General features: G+C 36.2%; 6 protein-coding genes, 4 non-coding genes and 1 pseudogene across 13 annotated transcripts in view; 8 read left to right on the forward strand and 3 right to left on the reverse strand.

Moving 5' to 3' along the window:
* Positions 1-743: 743 nt before the first annotated feature.
* On the forward strand, positions 744-2,994 carry ATCRT1 (RING/U-box superfamily protein). Its single transcript, NM_125017.5, has 2 exons — positions 744-1,021; positions 1,485-2,994. Exon 2 carries the CDS (start codon positions 1,518-1,520, stop codon positions 2,706-2,708), a length of 1,191 nt encoding a protein of 396 aa, NP_200445.1. The 5' UTR covers positions 744-1,021; positions 1,485-1,517; the 3' UTR covers positions 2,709-2,994.
* A 205-nt stretch (positions 2,995-3,199) lies between these two features.
* On the reverse strand, positions 3,200-6,168 carry AT5G56350 (Pyruvate kinase family protein). The gene is made up of 3 exons (NM_125018.3): positions 5,572-6,168; positions 4,428-4,889; positions 3,200-4,330 (listed from the first exon to the last, which is right to left on the reverse strand). The coding sequence occupies exons 1-3, from the start codon at positions 5,791-5,793 to the stop codon at positions 3,518-3,520; spliced, it is 1,497 nt and encodes a 498-aa protein (NP_200446.1). The 5' UTR covers positions 5,794-6,168; the 3' UTR covers positions 3,200-3,517.
* Positions 6,169-6,452: 284 nt separating this feature from the next.
* On the reverse strand, positions 6,453-11,326 carry PSL4 (calmodulin-binding protein). The gene is made up of 16 exons (NM_125019.5): positions 11,085-11,326; positions 10,868-10,984; positions 10,508-10,603; positions 10,117-10,356; positions 9,511-9,755; positions 9,057-9,125; positions 8,846-8,962; positions 8,314-8,644; positions 8,121-8,222; positions 7,931-8,032; positions 7,794-7,851; positions 7,612-7,680; positions 7,356-7,443; positions 7,147-7,208; positions 6,998-7,049; positions 6,453-6,915 (listed from the first exon to the last, which is right to left on the reverse strand). The coding sequence occupies exons 1-16, from the start codon at positions 11,212-11,214 to the stop codon at positions 6,850-6,852; spliced, it is 1,944 nt and encodes a 647-aa protein (NP_568840.3). The 5' UTR covers positions 11,215-11,326; the 3' UTR covers positions 6,453-6,849.
* A 68-nt stretch (positions 11,327-11,394) lies between these two features.
* Positions 11,395-11,468, forward strand: AT5G56365. Its single transcript has one exon. It is a non-coding gene; the product is annotated as a tRNA-Ile (tRNA).
* Positions 11,469-11,812: 344 nt separating this feature from the next.
* On the forward strand, positions 11,813-11,967 carry AT5G08495. Its single transcript, NR_143084.1, has one exon. It is a non-coding gene; the product is annotated as an other RNA (small nucleolar RNA).
* Positions 11,968-12,072: 105 nt separating this feature from the next.
* On the forward strand, positions 12,073-12,161 carry AT5G08515. The gene has a single exon (NR_143085.1). It is a non-coding gene; the product is annotated as an other RNA (small nucleolar RNA).
* Positions 12,162-12,226: 65 nt separating this feature from the next.
* Positions 12,227-12,309, forward strand: AT5G08525. The gene has a single exon (NR_143086.1). It is a non-coding gene; the product is annotated as an other RNA (small nucleolar RNA).
* Positions 12,310-13,709: 1,400 nt separating this feature from the next.
* Positions 13,710-16,508, forward strand: AT5G56367 (annotated as a pseudogene; the record flags this gene model as incomplete). The annotated part of the gene is made up of 1 exon: positions 13,710-16,508.
* Positions 16,509-17,227: 719 nt separating this feature from the next.
* Positions 17,228-17,909, forward strand: AT5G56368 (defensin-like protein; the record flags this gene model as incomplete). The annotated part of the gene is made up of 2 exons (NM_001037004.1): positions 17,228-17,276; positions 17,677-17,909. 2 exons carry the CDS (start codon positions 17,228-17,230, stop codon positions 17,907-17,909), a joined length of 282 nt encoding a protein of 93 aa, NP_001032081.1.
* A 746-nt stretch (positions 17,910-18,655) lies between these two features.
* On the forward strand, positions 18,656-19,194 carry AT5G56369 (Defensin-like (DEFL) family protein). The gene is made up of 2 exons (NM_001037005.2): positions 18,656-18,770; positions 18,867-19,194. Exons 1-2 carry the CDS (start codon positions 18,710-18,712, stop codon positions 19,085-19,087), a joined length of 282 nt encoding a protein of 93 aa, NP_001032082.1. The 5' UTR covers positions 18,656-18,709; the 3' UTR covers positions 19,088-19,194.
* AT5G56370 (F-box/RNI-like/FBD-like domains-containing protein) overlaps positions 19,195-21,098 on the reverse strand; it is a 2,042-nt gene continuing 138 nt past the window's right edge. The window contains exons 2-4 of one of the 3 annotated variants that reach the window (NM_125020.5): positions 20,065-20,916; positions 19,862-19,993; positions 19,195-19,778 (exon numbers count right to left, since the gene is read on the reverse strand). In NM_125020.5, the coding sequence (NP_200448.1) occupies positions 19,464-19,778; positions 19,862-19,993; positions 20,065-20,883 (1,266 nt within the window). In that variant the 5' untranslated portion in view covers positions 20,884-20,916 and the 3' untranslated portion in view covers positions 19,195-19,463. Of the gene's footprint in view, positions 19,994-20,064; positions 20,947-21,098 lie in introns of all 3 variants that reach the window. The other 2 variants (NM_203213.2, NM_001345197.1) reach the window with 2 other exon arrangements.

The raw sequence follows: 21,098 nt of genomic DNA on the forward strand, positions 1-21,098 counted from the left end.
ACCAAGTTCAATTTTATCGAGTCTTGAAACTCTCGAATGGATACAATATTATGGAACAAAAGAAGAGAAACAAGTAGCTGCATTCATCTTAAGAAACGCAAATTTTTCGAAGAAGCAACTTTCTCATCTAAACCCACCGATCATAACAAGAAATCTAAGATGCTTAAAAAGTTGTCATCATCGCCTATCTGTTCTCGTACTTGTCAGCTTCTATTTCTTTGAAACTATGGTCAATATGTCAAGTAACAATCATCTTTGTTTGGTTGGTGCATGTATGATTTTGAAATCTTAGTTAAGCTATTGGGAGACGTTATCATGTTGAAAACTATTCAAGTCCTGATATTTATCGTATCATAAAATAGTGTGTAAACACATTATTGAAGAATGTAACTAACGGATATATATACACTCAATCTGAAAATAAAGTTCACGCGTCTTTAATTTTCTTTAATCTAAGAAGTCAACATCAAACGAATATTTACATATAATTTACATAGAAGAAGATACTACTTGATATTCTCAATGCAACTAGAATATACATACAACTAGTCAATATAATAAAACCAAACAAGTAGTTATGAAAACTCGATTAAACGAAGACCACAGGCGTTGAATCAGCTACTGGTAGATTAGTAATAAATAAACCTCAAAATTAGTGAAGGAAGCAAAATAAAAGACTATAATTAACAAAAAGTCTTAAAACTTGATTAATAATTAAATGAAAGATTAATAAAATGCTAATTAAGAAAAGGACATAAAGTAAGAGGAAACAAGGAACGAGTTGGGGGGTTAGAAGAGGACGTGGTTGGGTTGTTTTCTTTTGTTTTGTTTCCTTCCACTCTTTCTTCTTCTTCATTTCCTCTTTCTTTCTTCTTCCTTCTCCATTTTTTCTCTAATCGTTGGACAAAAAAGATTGAGCCTTTTTCTGGGTTTTATTTTCTATAAAGGAATCGAAAGAAGCAAGGACAGATTTTAAAAAAAAAATCTTGGGTTTTCAAGAAAAAGTAGAGACATTTTAAAGGTATGATTTTTATGTTTGTTGTGGGCATGTAAATTTCTGGGTTTATCTTTGTCTCATGTATTGTGTTTCTTTATTTGAGAAAATTTATGACAAAGGAAGAAAACAAAAAGCTAGAAATTTGATTCCTTTTTAAGGGTTTTGTTTTCTCTCTTTGATCTTTTACAAGATTCTGGGTTCTTCAGATGTTTTTCTCCTTTTCTGGGTTTAATTCTTTTTGGGTTTTATCCAAATTTATGTAAAAATCTTGACTTTTTCCTCTCCTTTTTCAAAAGATGTTCTTGTCTGAATTTGATTGGTCAAAATCATTTAATTTGGATTATTAATGACAAAATCTACCCATTTAGATTGATACTTGTATAAAAGTTATAACCTTTGAGGGTCTTAGATCTGAAATTTAAAACCAAATTGGTAGATGATAAACAAAATTTCTAGGGTTTCATTGTGTGTTCTTCTTGTTTTGCAGAATCAATAGATTTGTGGGGGTGAAGTAAGGAACATGGAGGAAACAATGGCAGCTAGGTATTGGTGTCACATGTGTTCACAAATGGTGAATCCAGTAATGGAATCTGAGATCAAATGTCCCTTTTGCCAAAGCGGATTCATCGAAGAAATGAGCGGTAATGGCGGTGGAGGTGGTGGCAGAGGCATAAGAGATGTTCAAGATTCAGAAACCGATTTTGGAACAGACCGTGCATTGTCTCTATGGGCACCAATCTTGCTTGGAATGATGAGTAGTCCTCGAAGACGAAGAAGGTTTAGAAGATCAGAGTTTGGTGAAGAGAATGATGATAATGGTGATGACTTGACTACTAATGCTGATGGGAATGGGAATGATAGTAACAACAGTAATAATAACGTGTATCGTCATCATCGAGCTAGGAGACATGGTGGAGAGATTGATTTAGATAGAGAGTTTGAATCTATCTTGAGGAGAAGACGAAGAAGCTCAGGGAATATATTGCAGTTGCTTCAAGGGATTCGTGCAGGGATTGCTTCTGAGTATGAAAGCTCTGATAACAATTGGGATAATTCTCGAGAGAGGGATAGAGTTATAATGATTAATCCGTATAACCAATCGCTAGTTGTTCCTTCGGATCAGAATCAGAATCATCCTTCATTGACTTCACTTGGAGATTACTTCATTGGACCTGGTTTAGATCTTTTGCTTCAGCATTTGGCTGAGAATGATCCTAATAGGCAAGGGACTCCACCTGCTCGTAAAGAAGCTGTTGAAGCTTTACCAACGGTTAAGATAATGGAACCTTTGCAATGTTCTGTTTGTTTGGATGATTTTGAGAAAGGTACGGAAGCTAAAGAGATGCCTTGTAAGCATAAGTTTCATGTTCGGTGTATTGTTCCCTGGCTTGAGCTTCATAGTTCTTGTCCTGTGTGTCGTTTTGAGCTTCCTTCTAGTGCTGATGATGATGATGAGACTAAGACTGATTCCGAGAGAGTGCTGAGAACAAGAAATGTTCGGGAAACGAGTAACGGAAACGTTGTTGAGAATGTGGGAAATGCGGATAGAGGAAGAGAGGATGAGGTGAGGAGTGGAAATGGGAGACGGTTTTCGTTTCCATGGCCGTTTAGTGGATTGTTCTCGTCTTCTTCTTCTTCGTCTTCTTCAACCTCTGGATCTCAATCTGGTGAGAACAATTTCTTCTCAAGATCTTCTGGTTCTTCTCGCTGAGAGCAAAACAATCAAAAACTAAAACATCTTGGATTTTGTTATTGTTCTTCATCTTTTGTTGTTCTCTCATTTTTCTAGCTATTGAACTTGTTATTTCCTCTGCATTTCATTCTCTGCTTTACTGTACATAGAAATGATGTTCTTTCACTCAGACTGTTGAAAAACAAATATCCATTGTTGGTGTACAGAGATGATCAAATTTCAGTTTCCATTGTTTTAGTTTTCAAGTATGAAATTATCTGTCAATCGAGTCCAAATAATGACGAAATATATACAATGATTCAATCTTTCATGTTTTTGTACAGAGATGATCAAATTATGTGTGTCCATTATCTTTGTTTTTAAATATGAAAATTATATTTTCAGATGAATCCCAAATAATGATGGGAATTTTACAAAAATGGAGATAATGATGAGTCTTTGTCGGAATGATTTTTGTATGGGACGATTCATGCGCTGTCTTCTTTTTTGTCTTTCATGTCCCTGTCATTGTAAGATTATAAGAACATGAAACATAAACATATTTTCACCATTGTATTGGCGTATACATAAGAAATACTTGAGAAACAAAAAGAAATCATGATAATTGATACGTGTATGAATGATCCAATAGGTTTCAATACAACCAAAATATCCCAAAAGGAGCTGTTAAGTGGATTCACCGGTCACAGTAGTTGTGGTAATAAGCAAAAAATAGAACTTGAGTTTTCTATCTCAAGATTTTAATCACAATCTTGAATAGTTTCATAATAAAACGTTTAAAGTAGCGTTCCCCAAACGCCAAAAACGTGAATTTTTGAGTGGAATCATCACTTGACGGTCAAGATCTTGATCACGGAAGCATTACCGACTCGGAGTAGAGCAACAACGGAATCTCCAGTCTTGCATAGCTCTTTCTCTTTCCCGTACTGAGTAGCAAACTCGATAGCTTCTTCTGTTGATTCATCGTGTGAGGCTCTTGCGGATCCAGCGTAGAGCACTGGGATCAGACCACGGAAGATAAGGCTGTGTCTCGCGGGGGATTCATCGCTGCAAGACCAGTCAAAGAAGTCGGTTTTGATCTCAGGAACAACGACGGATAGAATAGGCATTCCTGGTCTGTACTTAGCCACAAGTCTTGCTGTGCTTCCTCCTCTGGTTAGGACCATGATGAGAGTGGCTCTAGCTGAGTTAGCAGTTCTGACAGCTGAAGATGCAAGTGACTCGAGTGGACTCATTGGAACTGGAGAGTACAGCATGATCCTCTTGAAGACATCACCGTAGTCAAGGGTGCTCTCGGCTTCCACGCAGATCTTAGCCATTGTACGGACGGCTAGTTCAGGGTATGCTCCAGCTGCAGTTTCACCACTGAGCATGACACAGTCTGTACCATCAAGGACTGCGTTTGCTACATCCGTAGCTTCGGCTCTTGTGGGTCTAGGAGATTTGATCATGGACTCGAGCATCTGAGTTGCTGTGACCACAGGTTTTCCCTGGATGTTGCATTTGTAGATCATCACCTTCTGAGCTAAGAAGATCTTCTCAATCGGGATTTCCATGCCCAGATCTCCTCTAGCAATCATGAAAGCGTCTGAATTGACCAAAATGTCATCAAAATTTGCCACACCTTCTTGGTTCTCGACCTAATCAATCAAAAAGAAGATAGCACAAAACCATCACAACCTAAAGATTTGATCCTGTAGTTTCCGGAACTAAAAAGAGAGCTTTGATTTAACATACCTTAGACATGAGAAGAATGTTTTTGGCGTGCTTTCCTAGAAGTTTCCGGACTTGAACCAAGTCTGAACCTTTCCTGACAAAAGACAGAGCAATCATGTCGATTTGATTCGGGACTCCCCATTGCATGATGTCTTCTTTGTCTTTCTCAGTTAGAGTTGGGAGATCCACAACAACACCTGGGAGATTAACGTTCTTTCTCTCACCGAGCATCGCAGAGTTCTCACACCGGCAACGGACTGTACCGTTCTCTTTGTCACAAGAGAGAACCAGTAAGGAGATTGTACCATCAGCACAAAGAATGACCATTCCTGGGTTCACATCAACAGCCAACTTTTTGTAGCTCATGCAAATCGTGTTCTCGTCACCCTTCAAGTCATAGTCAGTCGAAATAGTGATCTCTTGTCCTTGTTTCAGCTGGATTGGTTTCCCATCTTTCAAGAACCCGGTTCGGATTTCTGGACCCTTTATAACAGAAAAGAAACAACAACACTCCATTAGCAAAATCGAAAACAAACAAACAAATAGATCTGCCACAATTCACATACATAAGACAATTCAAGAACATCAGCTATCACCACTCTCAACAATTATAAGTCTTAGTCATCTATCAAATTTGTATTAACAACAAATTCTTCACCAGTTTCCAAGAGCTAACATCATTTTCTACATTTGGTCTCCACAACAAGAAGATTTCAACTCTTTCTTCTCAACTAATTTGGTCTAACAACTCAGAGTTCTAACTGGAGAAAGTCTCACAGATCTAGATTCATAATTCATAATAAATTTAGTAATTCCCAGATGGTAAAACATCATGAGAGTGAGGTTGGTAAGCGTTGTTCATAAGCAGAGTAAACATTAATAAACAGTCTAACACAAAAATGGCATAAACAGACAAAAAAACAGAAACCATTTACCAAAGATAGATGAAAATACAAAAGAGGCATAAATAAACATTTCACACATAGGAAATAAAATAGACGCGTCAATGTTACAGATCAATAAATAGAATCAAATACCAAAATCCAAACTAAATAAAATATCTAGAAACCCTAGAATTCCAAATCACAGTCGAATCTAAGTCAAAGGAGATGAAATTGGAAACAAAACAACATAAACTATAAAAATGGAAGTCATGTAATCGAACCTTGGTGTCGAGCATGACGGCACAGAGAATCCCAGTGTTAAGCATAGCTTGATGAAGATTATCGAGAGTCTCTTGATGGTATTCATGAGATCCATGAGAGAAATTGAAACGAGCAACGTTCATACCAGCCCTAAGAAGCTTCTCGACCATCGGAACAGATCTGGAAGCTGGACCTAGAGTACAAACGATCTTCGTCTTCGGCCTTTGCTCTATCATCGCCATCGCTAAGTGAAGAAAAAAAACAGACACGGAATTGAGAATCGAGGATCGCGGATGTTTGGTGGAAAGAGAGAGATGAAGAGAGATTTATGGAGAGAGATCTGGCTTGGAGAACAAGGAAAACAGAGAGAGAGAATCTGAGAAAGAATGAGAGATTTATGAGTTAAGAGTCTTCTTCTAGAGTTTTTTTTGACTTTTGAGGTAAAAAATGAGAAATGAAATTGAAGGTTATTGGTTTAGATTTGGTCAACAAAAGACCATATGTTTACTGATTGGTTCACACCGGTTTAATTTTCTTTGAATAATTAAGGAGTGACGCACATTGTTTATTAATATTCGTTTTCGTTTACCTTTTTATGTCTTCTCGATCTATTGTCGGGCCACGTTTTTTTCCAAATATAAAATATCTTATAATGATATCTCATTTAAGTGTTTATGTTGATTAAAAAATGGTATTAATTGTATTTTGGCATTTTGGCAATAGTGTTTAAACTAATTTCTGAAGTTGATCTTTGTTCTTTGTCTTCTTTCATGGTGTTAAGTGTTGAACTGCAGTAATTTATTTCCGGAAATATTGTGTTCTAGTTTGTCTCTATTGGTAATGGAATCTGTAAAAGAAAGCATTAAAACTGAACCAAACCAAACCTACCACTTGTTTAGACATTAAAACCATTTTCTGACCTAAAAGTGAACTTGGAGATGTTTGATAACTGACATATGTACCTTAATATTGACGAGCTCCAACAATCTCGAATAAATTTTAAGACTCCAAAAAAGTTAAAAGGTTTTAGCTCTTCTTCATGTTTTTATATAGAAGAATTGTTCTTTGTGCTTAACCAGAGTTTGAACATTGTCTAAATACTTTTGATATAGAAAATCTCCATTGAACCCAAATGAGGTAAACTTGACTCTATCATTCATTCTCTTCCGGCCCAAAACTTCTCTGTTCTTTTTTTAAGTCCTCTCTTGACGTTTGCGACTGAGCAAGATTACTAGTCTAAACTGACATAAATCTAAGCGCAGTGCGCATATGGTAAGAATTATTTCAGGTGAAAATGATCAGAGTTCGTCGTGATTCTGAGGTTTGTCTTGGTTCATCAACTTCTCGAGCTTCTGTTGTAGTTCCTATACAAAGACAAACACCAGGTTAAGGAAGTGTTAACTAGTGTAGGTCTGTTTTGAGATTTGAGATGACACAAAAACTTACTTTAAGTTTGTCTTCCAAACACCGAGCTGGAGTAGATAAGATGGCCGCATATCTGCAACAAGAGAGTAAAAATTTAAGGATATAAAAAGAAAAACTGGAGATAAAAGGAGATGATGACCCGTGAGATGTAGGTTACGATAAGAACTTACTCGCAACGGCTTGGTTCATCGACATCCATAAGCTCATTTTTCAACCCACATCTTAGTTTCACCTGCATTTAGTGAGACAGTCAAGCTTTGTATATCTCTGTGATCTTTGCAAGCGCAAAAATCTTCTCAGATAATTTTTTTTATATAAATATAATTGGAGAAAATATTAATTGAACAATTAGTTTGGATTTAATGTAATCAGACACTACCTTCAGGCTTCTATCGGGACCATTCCAGCATTTTTCTCCGTTGGTATATGACATGAATTGGTAAGAGTTCTCAAATTTGTCCCACTCCCTATTTTAGCAAATTCCATTAAACAAAATAAGGAAGCGACAAAATAAGCACAGATAAAATAATCACTCATATTTAATTATCATCTGCGAACCAATTCCTTGTTATTAGTTATCTGTATCATGAAAGAGATCAGCATGCACAGAAAAGATAAAGTGGCATGACACTTACCCTAACCGAGTTTTCGAATAGCCCTCCTCTTGTGTTGCTTCTTTATATGCGCAGACTTTGTAAGTATACCTACAGCATTATTTAGGTAATAACAGTAAATGCATCAGATATATAATTCTAATAGCTGATAGTAATGTTAATAAAGAATGGATGTGACATTAAATTGCTAAGATTATTCTTACTTGCCCTGTTTGCTCTCAAAACAACGACCATGGAATGAATAGAACTCTTTCTCTGGTCCTGTTATAAACAATATATAAGGACTAACTTAAAGAAAGGTAAACGTAAGTGAAGGCTTAGGATGTCTTATCATACAGACCAAAGTCTTGTTTTAGCTTCTTTTCTAAGCTCGATATCCTTGACTGTATTTTATTCAGTTTGGAGCTTGACTCGTCGTATTCTTTGCGTACCCGATCAGCCTCTGCACATTCCACAACAATATAGATGAATCACTAAAGAATACGAGTATCACTAATACTACTGATGAAAATGCTAAACTATTTTTTTACCTGATTTGTCCACTGGGGTGGTTTGGAATAAATTCACAGCCAGCAAAATGTTCTTGACAGTCTTTTGTATCTTCTCCAACCAAGTAGGATTTGAGGTTGTCTCTATCAGTAATGAAATTCAATCAAGTCAACTAAATATGATAGATGATTAACATCGTTCAAGAATATAAACATCTGTGGAAATAGTGCAGACCTGAAAAATCGACATCATCATCTGCATCAGATTTGTATGAAGAACTAGAATCATGGCGATACTCCTCTTCATAGGAATCATCTTCAGGTTCATGGTCGCTGTATTTCCCATCATCGCTGGTATCCTCATCACCATCTGAAACAAATCCATCATCTTCATCTGCTTCATGTGCAGTGATGGGCGTGTGCTCATGGTTTTCCTGATCATCAGCTTTGGGGATATCGTCTGCCTCAGTTGGCTTATCAGATTTCTCTCCTGTCCAACGAGAGGCAACAAGACGCCCCAACTCTTCCTTTGACAACTCTTCCTTCTTCTCGGTTACAAAATCCTCCTATCGATAGAATGTAGAGTACTCTAACGTTAGGAAAAAGTCAGGAATTCAATAATCTCCGAGATATAACTCAGAAGGGGTAGAGTTATTGAAAAAATGCAATAGACAAGTCTCAAAAAGAAAGAGTTATTCTCATCACGGAAGTTCAGAGAACTATACTCAGATTTGTAAGCACTTGGCCAGAAATTGAAAGTAAATTACCACTTTCTTAACCTCGTCTGATTCCTCCTTTTCAGCACTACCATCATTTTGAGATTCATCTGTGGGGGAAGAGGAATCCTCAGATGAGGTAGATTCCTCTTTTCTCTCCACAACATGCTGCATTGTAGGCAAACCTCGTATCATCATCCCATTTCAAGTAACAGATTGCACCACTTTTGGAAAAGCATATGTGTGAAATAATTTTTCAAACCTCGTCTGCTGGATTAGTGTGAGTAGCCTCATCCAATATACTTGTTGGTTCACCTTCAGCTGCTGGCTCCTGAAGTCAAATTCTAATTCAGTACTCGGTTGAATTACACAACCCGAAAGCAAAACAAGAGGACTCAAGAAATATAAAAAGCACTGAATGTATTGATGAGGGTTCGTAGTCATGTCAATGAGTTCAAGATAGCCAAGTTTTAGATTTCAACGATGATGAATAAAAGATAGAGTTTCAAGCATCTCACATATTGAAACTCTAATATGTTTCATGACCTCATGATTCATGAATGAGCAGGAGGTCCAAAGAGGACCAAAATATTGACAAATGTTCTGATAAGCTTATCTTTCATTGTTTGACTACTTAACTTGTTGAATAAGTACAATAAAAAAATACAAAGATGAAAACGTGCAAATCTATTTCAGTTTACAAGAGAAGAACTAACCTCATCTGAAGGATAATCCTTGTAATTACCAATCTCATCATGATGTGTGGTTTCATCGTGTTGTGAAACTGCAGGCGTCCCTTCATCATGTGAGCTTTCTTCAACTTTTTCACTGTCATCTGTCTTCTCCTCAGCATCCCCTTTTCCTTGCTGGGCTGCTAATTCGGCCTCTTTCTTTTCCTTTTCCTCCTTTTCTTTCTGTAGACGCTCCTTCTCCTCTACCTTCTCAATTTGTTCTTTACGATCTACAGAAGAAATGAGCCGAGGGAAATGTAAAACATGTCAACTTGGCAAAAAGAATTCTTTATCATCTGTAGTCATCATAGAAAGAAGTTAATGATCCTATCAGATTCCACTACTTCAACTACAAGTCATGTATTTTTTTAACTTTCTTCCTATCCTTTTGGTGGTTAGTTGAACTTTAAGGGCTGATCCCGAAGCATTTCAAGCATCGAACTACACTTATATGCAGGGTTCCGCTTTCACATTCCAATAAACTAATTATCTCATGGTACTACCATATGAAAAAACTAAACCTCAACTCTCATGCCGCAAAATCAGCAAACAAAAATATTCAATTATGCATCAAAAGGAAGAACGGCAAACCTTTCAGCTGATCAACAAGGCCTTTCAGAATCTTCTGCTCACTTTTCAGCTTCTTCAATTCTGCTGCATCTTTCTCCAGACCCACTTTCGCCTGTTCGATTTCCTGTCTCCTTATTACAAGCCCTTGATTATATGTTTCAATTTTCTTCTTCAGATTTTCTCGAGCAGCTTTTCCAGCTTCCCAGCATGTATTTTGGCATGATACGTGACCATCATACTCATCACTTCCATCACAACAATCTGCTCCCATAGGTAAACAAGCCATAAGTACGAATAAGCTAACACTTCAACAACTTCTTCCTCTGCCATGCATTTGAAAACACAAATGCTTGCAAAGAAGAGGTTCAACAAAATTTAAAATGTAAATAACTACAGAATTTGAGTAACATACCACAAATACCATCATTAACTCTGGAAGAAAACAAAATCACCGGAGAGTGGCCGGCGTTCCGGCAATAGAATTTTCCAGTTGGACAAGCTGAGGTACCTGGAGTTTTTACCACATAAAGCAAAGCAAAGCAAAAAGATGATCATCCATAACACATATACTCCCAAAAAGCAAAAAAAAACTTTATTCCACTAAACCCAAAGTATAACTTCAATAATCACCGCTTTTGAATTCAAATGAAACCAATCACAATCCTAAACCAAAGAAAAGCTACACAATTTTTGTTCAACAGAGAAGAATCAATCCAATCGAAAAACACAAAATGCTTATGAGAAGAAGAGAAATTGAGAAAATGAAAAGAACCTGGCTCGTCAGTTCCATCTGAACAATCACAGAAATCGTCATTAAGCTGAGCTTTCGTGAATTTCTTTGATCCATCCTTACACTTAATCTCTGAAGATGACTTGTAATACTTCTCATCTAACACACATAAACGAGAAAAAGAAATATCAAATCGGAGTGATTATGGTGAAGATCTTAAGCAAAACGAAGCAGATCTTTCAATGAGCAGAAAACAAACCTTGAGGAGAAATGCCGAGAAACGGATCGTTCGGTGGAGACGAGCTTGATCTAATGGCAGAAGCAAGGAGAAGAAGAAAGGATAGTTGCAAAGAGACGGAGACAAAGGAAGATATTACTACTACTCTCATCTTCTTCGAGATCGGAACCGGAGAATGAACGGAGAATCAAAAGATTTGGCCACGAGAAAGATCAAGTGCAGTGTCTGTGAGACAAAGTTTGGCAGATTTGATAAAACGACACAGTTTGGTTATGCATCCTATTTTGTATAATTAAAATTAGGTAGCTTGATTCAACTTAGTAATAAAATAGGCCCATTAGCTCAGTTGGTTAGAGCGTCGTGCTAATAACGCGAAGGTCGCAGGTTCGAAACCTGCATGGGCCATCAATTTTTTAACTCTGTCCTTTGTCGAAACGTCGTCGCTTTCTTTCTTTATTAGCCGTCACTCAAACTATAAATTTGGTTAAACTAATGGGCCTATAACTAGCCCAAACCGAATAAAATGGCCTTTCGTCACGCTTTAAGAACTAGGGTTTTCGAAAGTCCACCACTATCATAATTGCATATATAAACTCATCTTCTCTGCTCAGTTACTTTGTCCGATCAAATTTTATTCTCTCCGCCGCTTATTTGATGTGCTATGGTTTAGATATCTTATGTTGATTCGATTTTTTTCAAAGAAAGCCTAATTTGCAAATTTCTTAATCTATACAATTTATTTGTAATGGATTGAGGAATCTATCGTTAGGCGAAAGAGATGATGGATTTGTAATAATCTCCGGTAAGCTTACGTGAACCTCCGTAAGCTTGCTCTGCTTCTGAAAACTCCGAGTTTTCTTTTTCTTGACCGAAGGATACTCGGTGAATAGAGGCAGATACATCTATCAATCTCTGAATCGAAATTGCTTTGTTGATTTTTTTTCCATTAGATATATGTAGTGTATGAAATTGTGAAATTCTGTGTTATTGATAGTGGTTGATGGAATGGTGAGGGTGATGAAAAAAATCATTCGGATTCCCAATGATTCCCTTACGTACGGGAAATTATGTGATTATTTACCAGCTACTTTTGACTCATCATCCATCATTATGTTTTTTGGTTCTTAAGTTTTGTTTGCTATGTATTTACTAAGTTGTTTTGGCCGGTGATGTAATCAAAATATTTGCTACTCTTGATGAAGAATTTCTTCAGTTGATGATATTTACCACCAAGATCTCTGAGGCCTTTTTGAATTGTTTTTAAAACTAAATGTCCCATACAATCCTTGTTTTTGTTTGAACTAAATGGTTTTCTTTGTACATTTTTCATTTCCGTAAGCTAAGTTCTTTATTGACATTTTTAGACGAGTCTTTTACTATTCTTTTGCATTGATTGCTTATAACCAGATAAGAACTAAGATGTAAAAATAAAATACTAAAGAGAAGAACTTTAATAATGTGAGTAAAATTATTTATCGTTTGCTTGAGGTTATCAAAATCTGTTGATAACTATTGAAATTATTTTCGTCGGGCTAACTACTTATCACCTCTTTCTATAAACTGATTATTAACAATTCGGACATTCCAAAGACATTTTTGTCGAACTAGAGTAAGATGGTGAGATTGATTAATGGATATGTTTCTTGCCCAAAAAAGGAAAAAATGGTCTGTGTCAGGATAAATTTACCCGATCACTCCCACACACGTTACATAGAACAACCACATCGATAAATATGCTGGTGGTGTATCGTATGGCACGTGTGTTGGTACAAACAAATGGTGGATCGTTGACACGTGAACAAAACTTAATTCCAATGGTTATATCGTTATGAACTCCCAAATGTTTAAAAGCATGCACCACCAATAATCTTATTCTTTTTTAGCCGATTGTTGGATACGACATGCATAAGCCCTTGAATTGATATCAACGTGAAGCCGAAAGTGAGATTTAGGTCTGACATGCGCAATACCACTGAATTGAATTGGTACCCTTATTTTTTGTATTCCACTAGGCACTAGTAGTAGCTATGATATATAATCGATCAATGAACTAATAGTAATTTCAAGCCATGCACGCCGATAAAACAGTACAAACCTCAAAATGATATGATATTGTTTGGAGTTGTTAACTCTTTAATTATCGTTCTTTTCTTCATATAAAAAATAGGATTTTTAGTAATTAAACCCCCCAACTAAAGATATATTGTGAAAAAACCCCTCAATTATTTATTTAATGAAAAAACACCTGAAGTTTAAAATTATTTGTGAAAACCACCCGCCGTCTACAGTACCGTCAAAATAAAACGATGTGTTTTAAATATAAAAAAATGACATGTTTTTTTGCTTAAAACAACACGAAATAATCAAAAAACAACACGAAGTTCTTATACCTTATTATAAACCCCTAAATCCACTTTAGCTCTTAAATCGACGACATTGAATCGCGAAATTTTGTAGACTGAATGCGGCTGGAGCTTGCAAGATGTTAAGGTAACTGTTACAAGACATTCTTATTGGTTTTAGTTTTCCTTTTCACGTACTCTAAAAACTTTTTTTTTTGCTTCGATCCATACTTTGACTTTTAAACTCACCTTGGGGAGTTAATTTCTTTGGTGCACTATAGAGCCACGTCTTTGAGTTTATGTGATGGCGTTCATGCTTAGAGATGCTACATGTATACTCGTGCCCACTTCTTATATCTTTTGAATTTTGTTGGAAAATATTCTTGTTTTTTCAATTTTTTAAATTGGTTTTGAGACGTATATCTTATTCCTTGCATTACATGATACAATATTAAAAACTTAGGAGATTGATCAGAATTTTAGAGAGTTTTTGATAATTGTATTTGTCAGGACACTTTTCTTTCGATTGCATGTAGGAGGATATTGGGCAGCAGATGGTTCATACCATGGCGGTGAGACAAGATGTTTACAGCTTGATTTTGAAGTTCCTAGTTTAGCAATGTTGACAAATATGGTTTTGAGTGCTGGTTATACAGAAAATATGAGTAAGTTTTCTTACTTCCCATCTGGAGAAGTAGGTCAGAATCGTAAGGATTTGTGTGGTGATAGTGATGTTGCCGAAATGATTACGTGTACACATGAGTTGGAAAGCAAGAATTTATATGTTGTTAGGGCAGATGATCCTTATCTAGATGATGTTCTTATTGGAGAAAGGGAGGAAGAAGAGGAGCTTGAGAGTGAACAACTTGATTTTTACCGTGATGATTATGTCGAGAGTGATGACTCAGATGATGATGGTGCTAGAATAGATTTTTATGTAGGGCAAGAGTTTGTTTCTAAAGAGAAGTGTAAGGATACAATTGAGAAGTATGCTATTAGAGAGAAGGTGAATATACATTTTAAGAGATCCGAAAGGAATAAAATAGAAGGAGTGTGTGTTCAGGATTGTTGCAAGTGGAGAATATATGCATCAATAACCAGTCGTTCAGACAAAATGGTTGTTCAATCTTACAAAGGAATTCACAGTTGTTATCCTATAGGTGTTGTGGATCTCTATAGTGCACCAAAGATAGCTGCTGATTTTATAAATGAGTTTAGGACTAATTCGAACTTGTCAGCTGGCCAAATAATGCAGAGGTTGTATCTAAATGGTCTTCGAGTCACAAAAACTAAATGTCAGAGTGCAAGGCAGATTATGAAACACATCATTAGTGATGAGTATGTTGAGCAGTTTACGAGAATGTATGATTATGTTGAAGAGCTGAGAAAGACTAATCCAGGTTCAACAATTATTTTAGGTACAAAAGATAGAATTTTTGAGAAATTCTATACTTGCTTCGAAGCTCAAAAAACGGGTTGGAAGACAGCATGTCGACGTGTTATTCATTTGGGTGGAACATTTCTAAAGGGACGCATGAAAGGACAATTGTTGACTGCTGTGGGAAGGGATCCTAATGATGCAATGTATATCATCGCATGGGCTATTGTACCAGTGGAGAACAAGGTCTATTGGCAGTGGTTTATGGAGTTATTAGGAGAAGACTTACGTTTGGAGCTTGGTAATGGTCTTGCATTATCTTCGGATCAGCAAAAGGGACTGATATATGCAATAAAAAACGTCCTACCTTACGCAGAGCATAGAATGTGTGCTAGACACATTTTTGCGAACTTGCAGAAAAGATACAAGCAGATGGGACCTTTGCATAAGGTTTTTTGGAAGTGTGCACGCGCATATAATGAAACAGTCTTTTGGAAACAGCTTGAGAAGATGAAGACCATAAAATTTGAAGCTTATGATGAAGTGAAGCGAAGTGTCGGTTCTAACTGGTCTAGGTGTGAAAAAATTCCGTCTCTTATTTGTCTATGGTTTTGGTTGGTTTGACTCTTGTTTTGTTCTCTGCAATTGTCACTCTGGTTTTGGTTGATCTAATGGATTTATTATTTTCTCCTTTTGCAGAGCATTTTTTAGTGATATCACAAAGTCGGCTGCGGTAGAAAATAATATCAGTGAATCATACAATGCTGTTTTGAAAGATGCTCGAGAAAAACCAGTGGTTGCATTGCTAGAGGATATAAGACGACATATTATGGCTAGTAACCTAGTTAAGCTCAAAGAGATGCAGAATGTTACAGGCCTGATCACACCCAAGGCGATTGCTATTATGGAGAAACGAAAAAAGAGTTTGAAGTGGTGTTATCCATTTTCAAATGGAAGAGGCATTTATGAAGTGGATCATGGAAAAAATAAGTATGTGGTTCATGTTCGTGATAAGACTTCTTGCACTTGCAGAGAGTATGATGTGAGTGGGATTCCTTGTTGTCATATTATGTCTGCGATGTGGGCTGAATATAAAGAGACAAAGCTGCCAGAGACTGCAATTTTAGATTGGTATTCAGTGGAGAAATGGAAGCTATGTTACAACTCTCTTTTGTTTCCTGTGAATGGCATGGAACTATGGGAAACACATAGTGATGTTGTTGTTATGCCTCCTCCAGACAGGATAATGCCAGGAAGACCAAAAAAAAATGACCGAATCAAAGATCCAAGTGAAGAAGCTTCTTCGGAGAATTCTCAAAAAGCTTTAGTGGTAAGCTAGTCGTGGTAATACGTCTCTCTTTCTTATATATTTGTAATTTTGGGTTAATATTTTATTTACTTTTGTAGACATGTAGCAACTGCGGACAAACAGGACATAATAAACGCACATGCCAAATAGAGCTAGTGCCTAAGCCACCTAATCCATCTCTAGAATTTCCTTCTTATCATGCGAAAGTTATTGTGGTAAAATTCTAATTTTCTATAGTAGTGTATGCCAAATATTGTTTGGAAATAATCTTGTTATTTATGCATTTGTTTTTGCAGACATGTAGTAATTGTCAACAAACTGGACACAACAAACGAAAATGTAAGCTCGATCCAGTGCCTAAGCCACCCAATCTGCCTCCTGGAAGACCTTCAAAGAAACAAAAGACCACCCAATGAACAAGCTTGAAGTATGAAGTCTTGCTTTTTTTAGATTTCGATGTTGAAACATGTTTGAACTAGTAATGTTGGCTTTAGATTTTTTTTTTGTTCTATTAGATTTAATACACATGGATCTCTAAAAGAATTTTTGGATCGGTTGAAAATTTAATTTTTTTTTAACAGCAAAAATAAAGCAATCAATATCATACATCAACAATATCCAATGCAATGGCTGTACCAGAGTCTCCTCAATGATAGATCGTTGATCAGAAGTGGCAGCGTTTAATTTAATAAAGCAAAGGAATTTTAATAAAATGTTTTATTGCAGCAAAAAAATACATGTCGTTTTTCTTCAATGTAAAATGCAGCGTTTAATTTAACTGGATATTTAACAGTACAGTAGACGGAATGAGGTTTTCACTAACAATTTTAGAGTTCATGTGTTTTTTCATTAAATATATCGTTGAGGGTTTTTTTCACAATTCATATTTAGTTGGGGGGTTTTATTACTAAAAACCCTAAAAAATACAATAACTTAAGAGGTAAGATATTGATAAAATTTGGGAATATCAGAATATGTTGAAGGATATACTGAGAAAGTTACGAAATGGCTTTTTGATCCATAATCTAACTTAGTCAATATTGAATAGATTTTAGTTCCCACACGAAAATCTCGCTAAAACCCAATGCTATATTTGTTTGAATTATTCAAATTTAGACGACTAAACACAGTTCCAATGGCTAATGCCACTTCTTTCATTGCCCTCGCTTATCTTCTTGCATCTGGTTCGAACTCTTTCTTCTTCCTTAAAATCTTATGTTTTCTCTGTGCATGTGTCTGAGCGATTGATAATTAAATGTCCATGATTGTTTTATAGATATTTATATGTCCATGATTGTTTGTTTCAGTTTACATTATATTGTTTGCATATACATTTTAGTGTTTACCTTTACCACTTCCAAATGAAAACTGAATTTTTTTTTATTTTTTTTTTAATTTCAAATGATTTTTTTTTCTTTTGCTATTGTTGAATCTCATATAATCGCAAACACATATATCGTAGTTAAAACAATTGAGATTTAGGCTTCTCTATCATTTATTATTCAACTAGACGCCTTTCAAATCTTAAAACTGACGTCAAACACTTTTTTGTTTTGTTTCTTTCTTTGGCAAATGGGAGAGAAGCGTTAATGACTACGGTGGTGCTTGGGAATCGGCAATGTGTACAAGCCATGGATTGCACAAACGTTTGTTCACACGGTGGTCTCTGCACCAAAAACGGTAAGTGTGTTTGTTGGTCGCCAAACGTAGTGATCAACAGCGGACCTCCGTGCTGGTCGGATGAAATGTGCTTTAGTACATGTGGTGGAAATGGTGGTTATTGTAACTATGATATTGGAGGATGTTTCTGCCAATGATATCTTAGGAAGTGTTCTATTTTGTTTCGGATGAATAGAATAGTTGTAAACTTGTAGTCGACTAGTTTATGCCTTACATTTAAATACATAAATAAGGGCTTCTCGTTGACCTAATGTAAGTGTTTCTGATTGGTTCTACATCCAGACCGAAACTTGTGTTTTTCTTCTAATAGTTTGCTCATAATCTAGCCTATTCTTCAGCCCAAAAGGCCATAACCTAACCTATTTCTCAAGTCTCAACCAAATCTTGTTTCTGTCCTACTCTTTTGCATGTTCCTATATATTTCAACTTACTGATTTGTCGTTTACCTAGTTTTAATATGGCCATATTTCCCAAAATTAAAACCACTGTGATTTGATTTGTGGAAAAAGTTTTCCGGAAAATATGAAAAACCATATCTAAGGTGGAGAATATAATCTATATGTATGTGATGAGTAAAGTTGTTTATATTTCTTTTTTTGGGATAAAATTACACCTGTTTAGTTTTCTTATATTTAGATTATGACAACTAGATATGTTTGAATAGGTGTCAGATTGTTAATTCTAATATATACAAATTTTAAGATAAGAAATACACACTAAAATGTTATTTTAGAATATCTCTTAAAAGGTTAGAATTTATTTCTTTAGATATCGTGTCCTTTAAGATGCTAGATTCATAAAAGACAATTCGTTTCCTTAAAGTTTTGTTAGAAAGTTACACATCTTGGCCTATATAAATAAGTTAACCAAATTGACAACAAAAATATAGCAAAGACGAACCCAAAAATACAATCTAGTTAAACAACAAACAGTACACATGACAAAGATCGGTTTCTACTTAGCTACATATGCAACCATCTACATCATATTATCACCTGGTCTGTTTTAATTTTTCCACTTCAACTATCTATCTTTGTATGATCAAAGTATCTTTGTAATCTTGTACTCAAGTTTTTTAAAATATGGTCACACAGGGCTACTAGCCACGGCGGCGCGTGAGAATCTGCATCACCAATGCTTTTGCGAGTCACCAAGCAAGTGTGATTGCTTCCCAACGACACCAACACCGCCAACATCTGTGAATAAGTCACGGAAAGGCGGACCACTATGTACGACAGACGGTGATTGCAAACATTTTTGTCGTCCTAAAAAAGGTGTTTGTAACATCGATTTCGAAACGTGTATTTGTCAATGAAATTTGTTTCAGATTAGAAAAATCTAACGACGTGTGTGTTCTAGTGATCTATAGATCCTCAAATAAAGACTTTAACCTTGATATAACACAAATATGGCTATTTTTCCGTGATTTTCATTTCGTCTTCAAAATAAATATCAAGTAAATTCTATATTTTTCGACTCAACTTCATAAATCTTCATTCCTTTTAAAAAGGTTTTAACCACTCTTACTACAATAACATACAAGTCATTAGAAATAACAGAATGGCCATATTTCTATAAATCCAATCTCCAAACTCCTGTAAGATCGTTGAGGGACTGAGAGAGATAGAGAGTCCACACCAGCATTTAACCAAACTCATGTTCTATTACCTTCTCTTTATACAAAAGCTTACTTAACCAAACACAAGCTCACACTCTGCTGAACCCCTTGGCAAACGCGCCAATTCCATGAGTATACGATATTTCATTCCAACTGTCGTACGTAATTCGATTCTCACTTGTTTGCAGTCTGCTGGCGAAAAGGTTGCAATCTTCAGACGTCTTGAATGTTTCAAGAGAAAACTTGCGAGTTCGTTTTCCATCTTCAACCCTCTGTAGTTTCTCCACTCCAAAGTCTCAAGAACAAACATCAAAGTTTCAGGAACCGAGCTTGGTTCCTCCCAATGAAACATAGGATCACTTTGAGAAACAATAGTGTAGCCGTGGGTCTGAGTTCATTATTAGACCATTAAAGAACATTTAGTCAAGATAACACGCAAAGTTTTTCATAGTTTCAAAAGGGCACACTTACCTCGTTAAGCTTGAGAGATCGAAGTTTCGGGGAATGTTTGAGCATAAACATAAGTATATCCCATTCTGTGCAACAAGAACAAAACTCCAAGTGTTCAAGCTGGTGGAAGATGGTACCAGTAGGTAACTCAGGCTGCAGTACAAAAAAAAAACAAATAAGCGTAAAGACTTCAAGTTTGATTTAATCACAAACATAATTCTTACCTCTGTGGGTAAACATAGCAAGAGGCGTTTGACTGATGCAAGAGATGTAAGGATATCATCAGTGGAACATGCAACCTCAACATGTGCTTCCACAATCTCAGGCAAATTCCCAATCATACACTCGTAACCACAACCTGAAAGCTTTAAGTACTTCAAAGAAGGCGTATTCATCACAAGCTCAGCACCAGATCCTCCACAATAGATAAATCTTTGTAACGAAGGCACCATAACAGAGAAACTCATAACATTATCAACGTCGTCGTCATCTCGAGTCAAATCAAAGACTTCAAGAATAGGGCAGCTTGATAAAAGCTTCTGAGGAGTTTCCTTGTCTAGGAAAATCACATACTCCAGGTGCAGCGTTTTGAGCAACTTAAAACATACCGGGAATTGTACATCCTTGAGCGATACGTTTTTTAGTTTTAGCACCGTGAGTGTTCCGCATGTGAACAAGCTCTGAGGCAATCTGCAAGGCTCAGTCTTATAATGCTCATAATCGAAATCTAGCTCACACAAACCTTTTTCCACTGCAATTCTAACCCAAAACCCGATATCTACTTCGCTGCATTGTCGACCTAACTTTAAATGTAAACTCTCTAAAACCGGAGCCATGCTAAGTAGCAACGATCTGTCCACAAACCGCACAAATGTCCCATGATCAGCATTCTTATCGATAAGGCTGTACTGAAGTTTTGGCACCAACTTCCAAAGATACCGCCATCGTTTAGACAAAACACTAGTGTTCAACACGTCTTTTGTAGGAAGCAATGACAGTATGCGCAAGAGGAAATCATCGGGCAACAAACTTATACTGTCCATATAGCTCTCCAATCTTTTAATCTAATGGTTTTGCTGCCAACACAGGTAGAAGAAAACCAAACCCTAAATCAGAGACAAAACGATGGTATATCAAAAATGCAAAAGTTAACTGGAATGAATCAAATCGAACCAATTCCACTAAAGAGAGAATGAAATCAACCCAAGAAAATTTATGCAATTGTATATTCACATTCAGAAAGTTTTATAGAAGTTTA

The sequence above is a fragment of the Arabidopsis thaliana genome, chromosome 5 (genome assembly GCF_000001735.4).
Source record: "Arabidopsis thaliana chromosome 5, partial sequence".
NCBI classification, from domain to species: Eukaryota; Viridiplantae; Streptophyta; class Magnoliopsida; order Brassicales; family Brassicaceae; genus Arabidopsis; species Arabidopsis thaliana.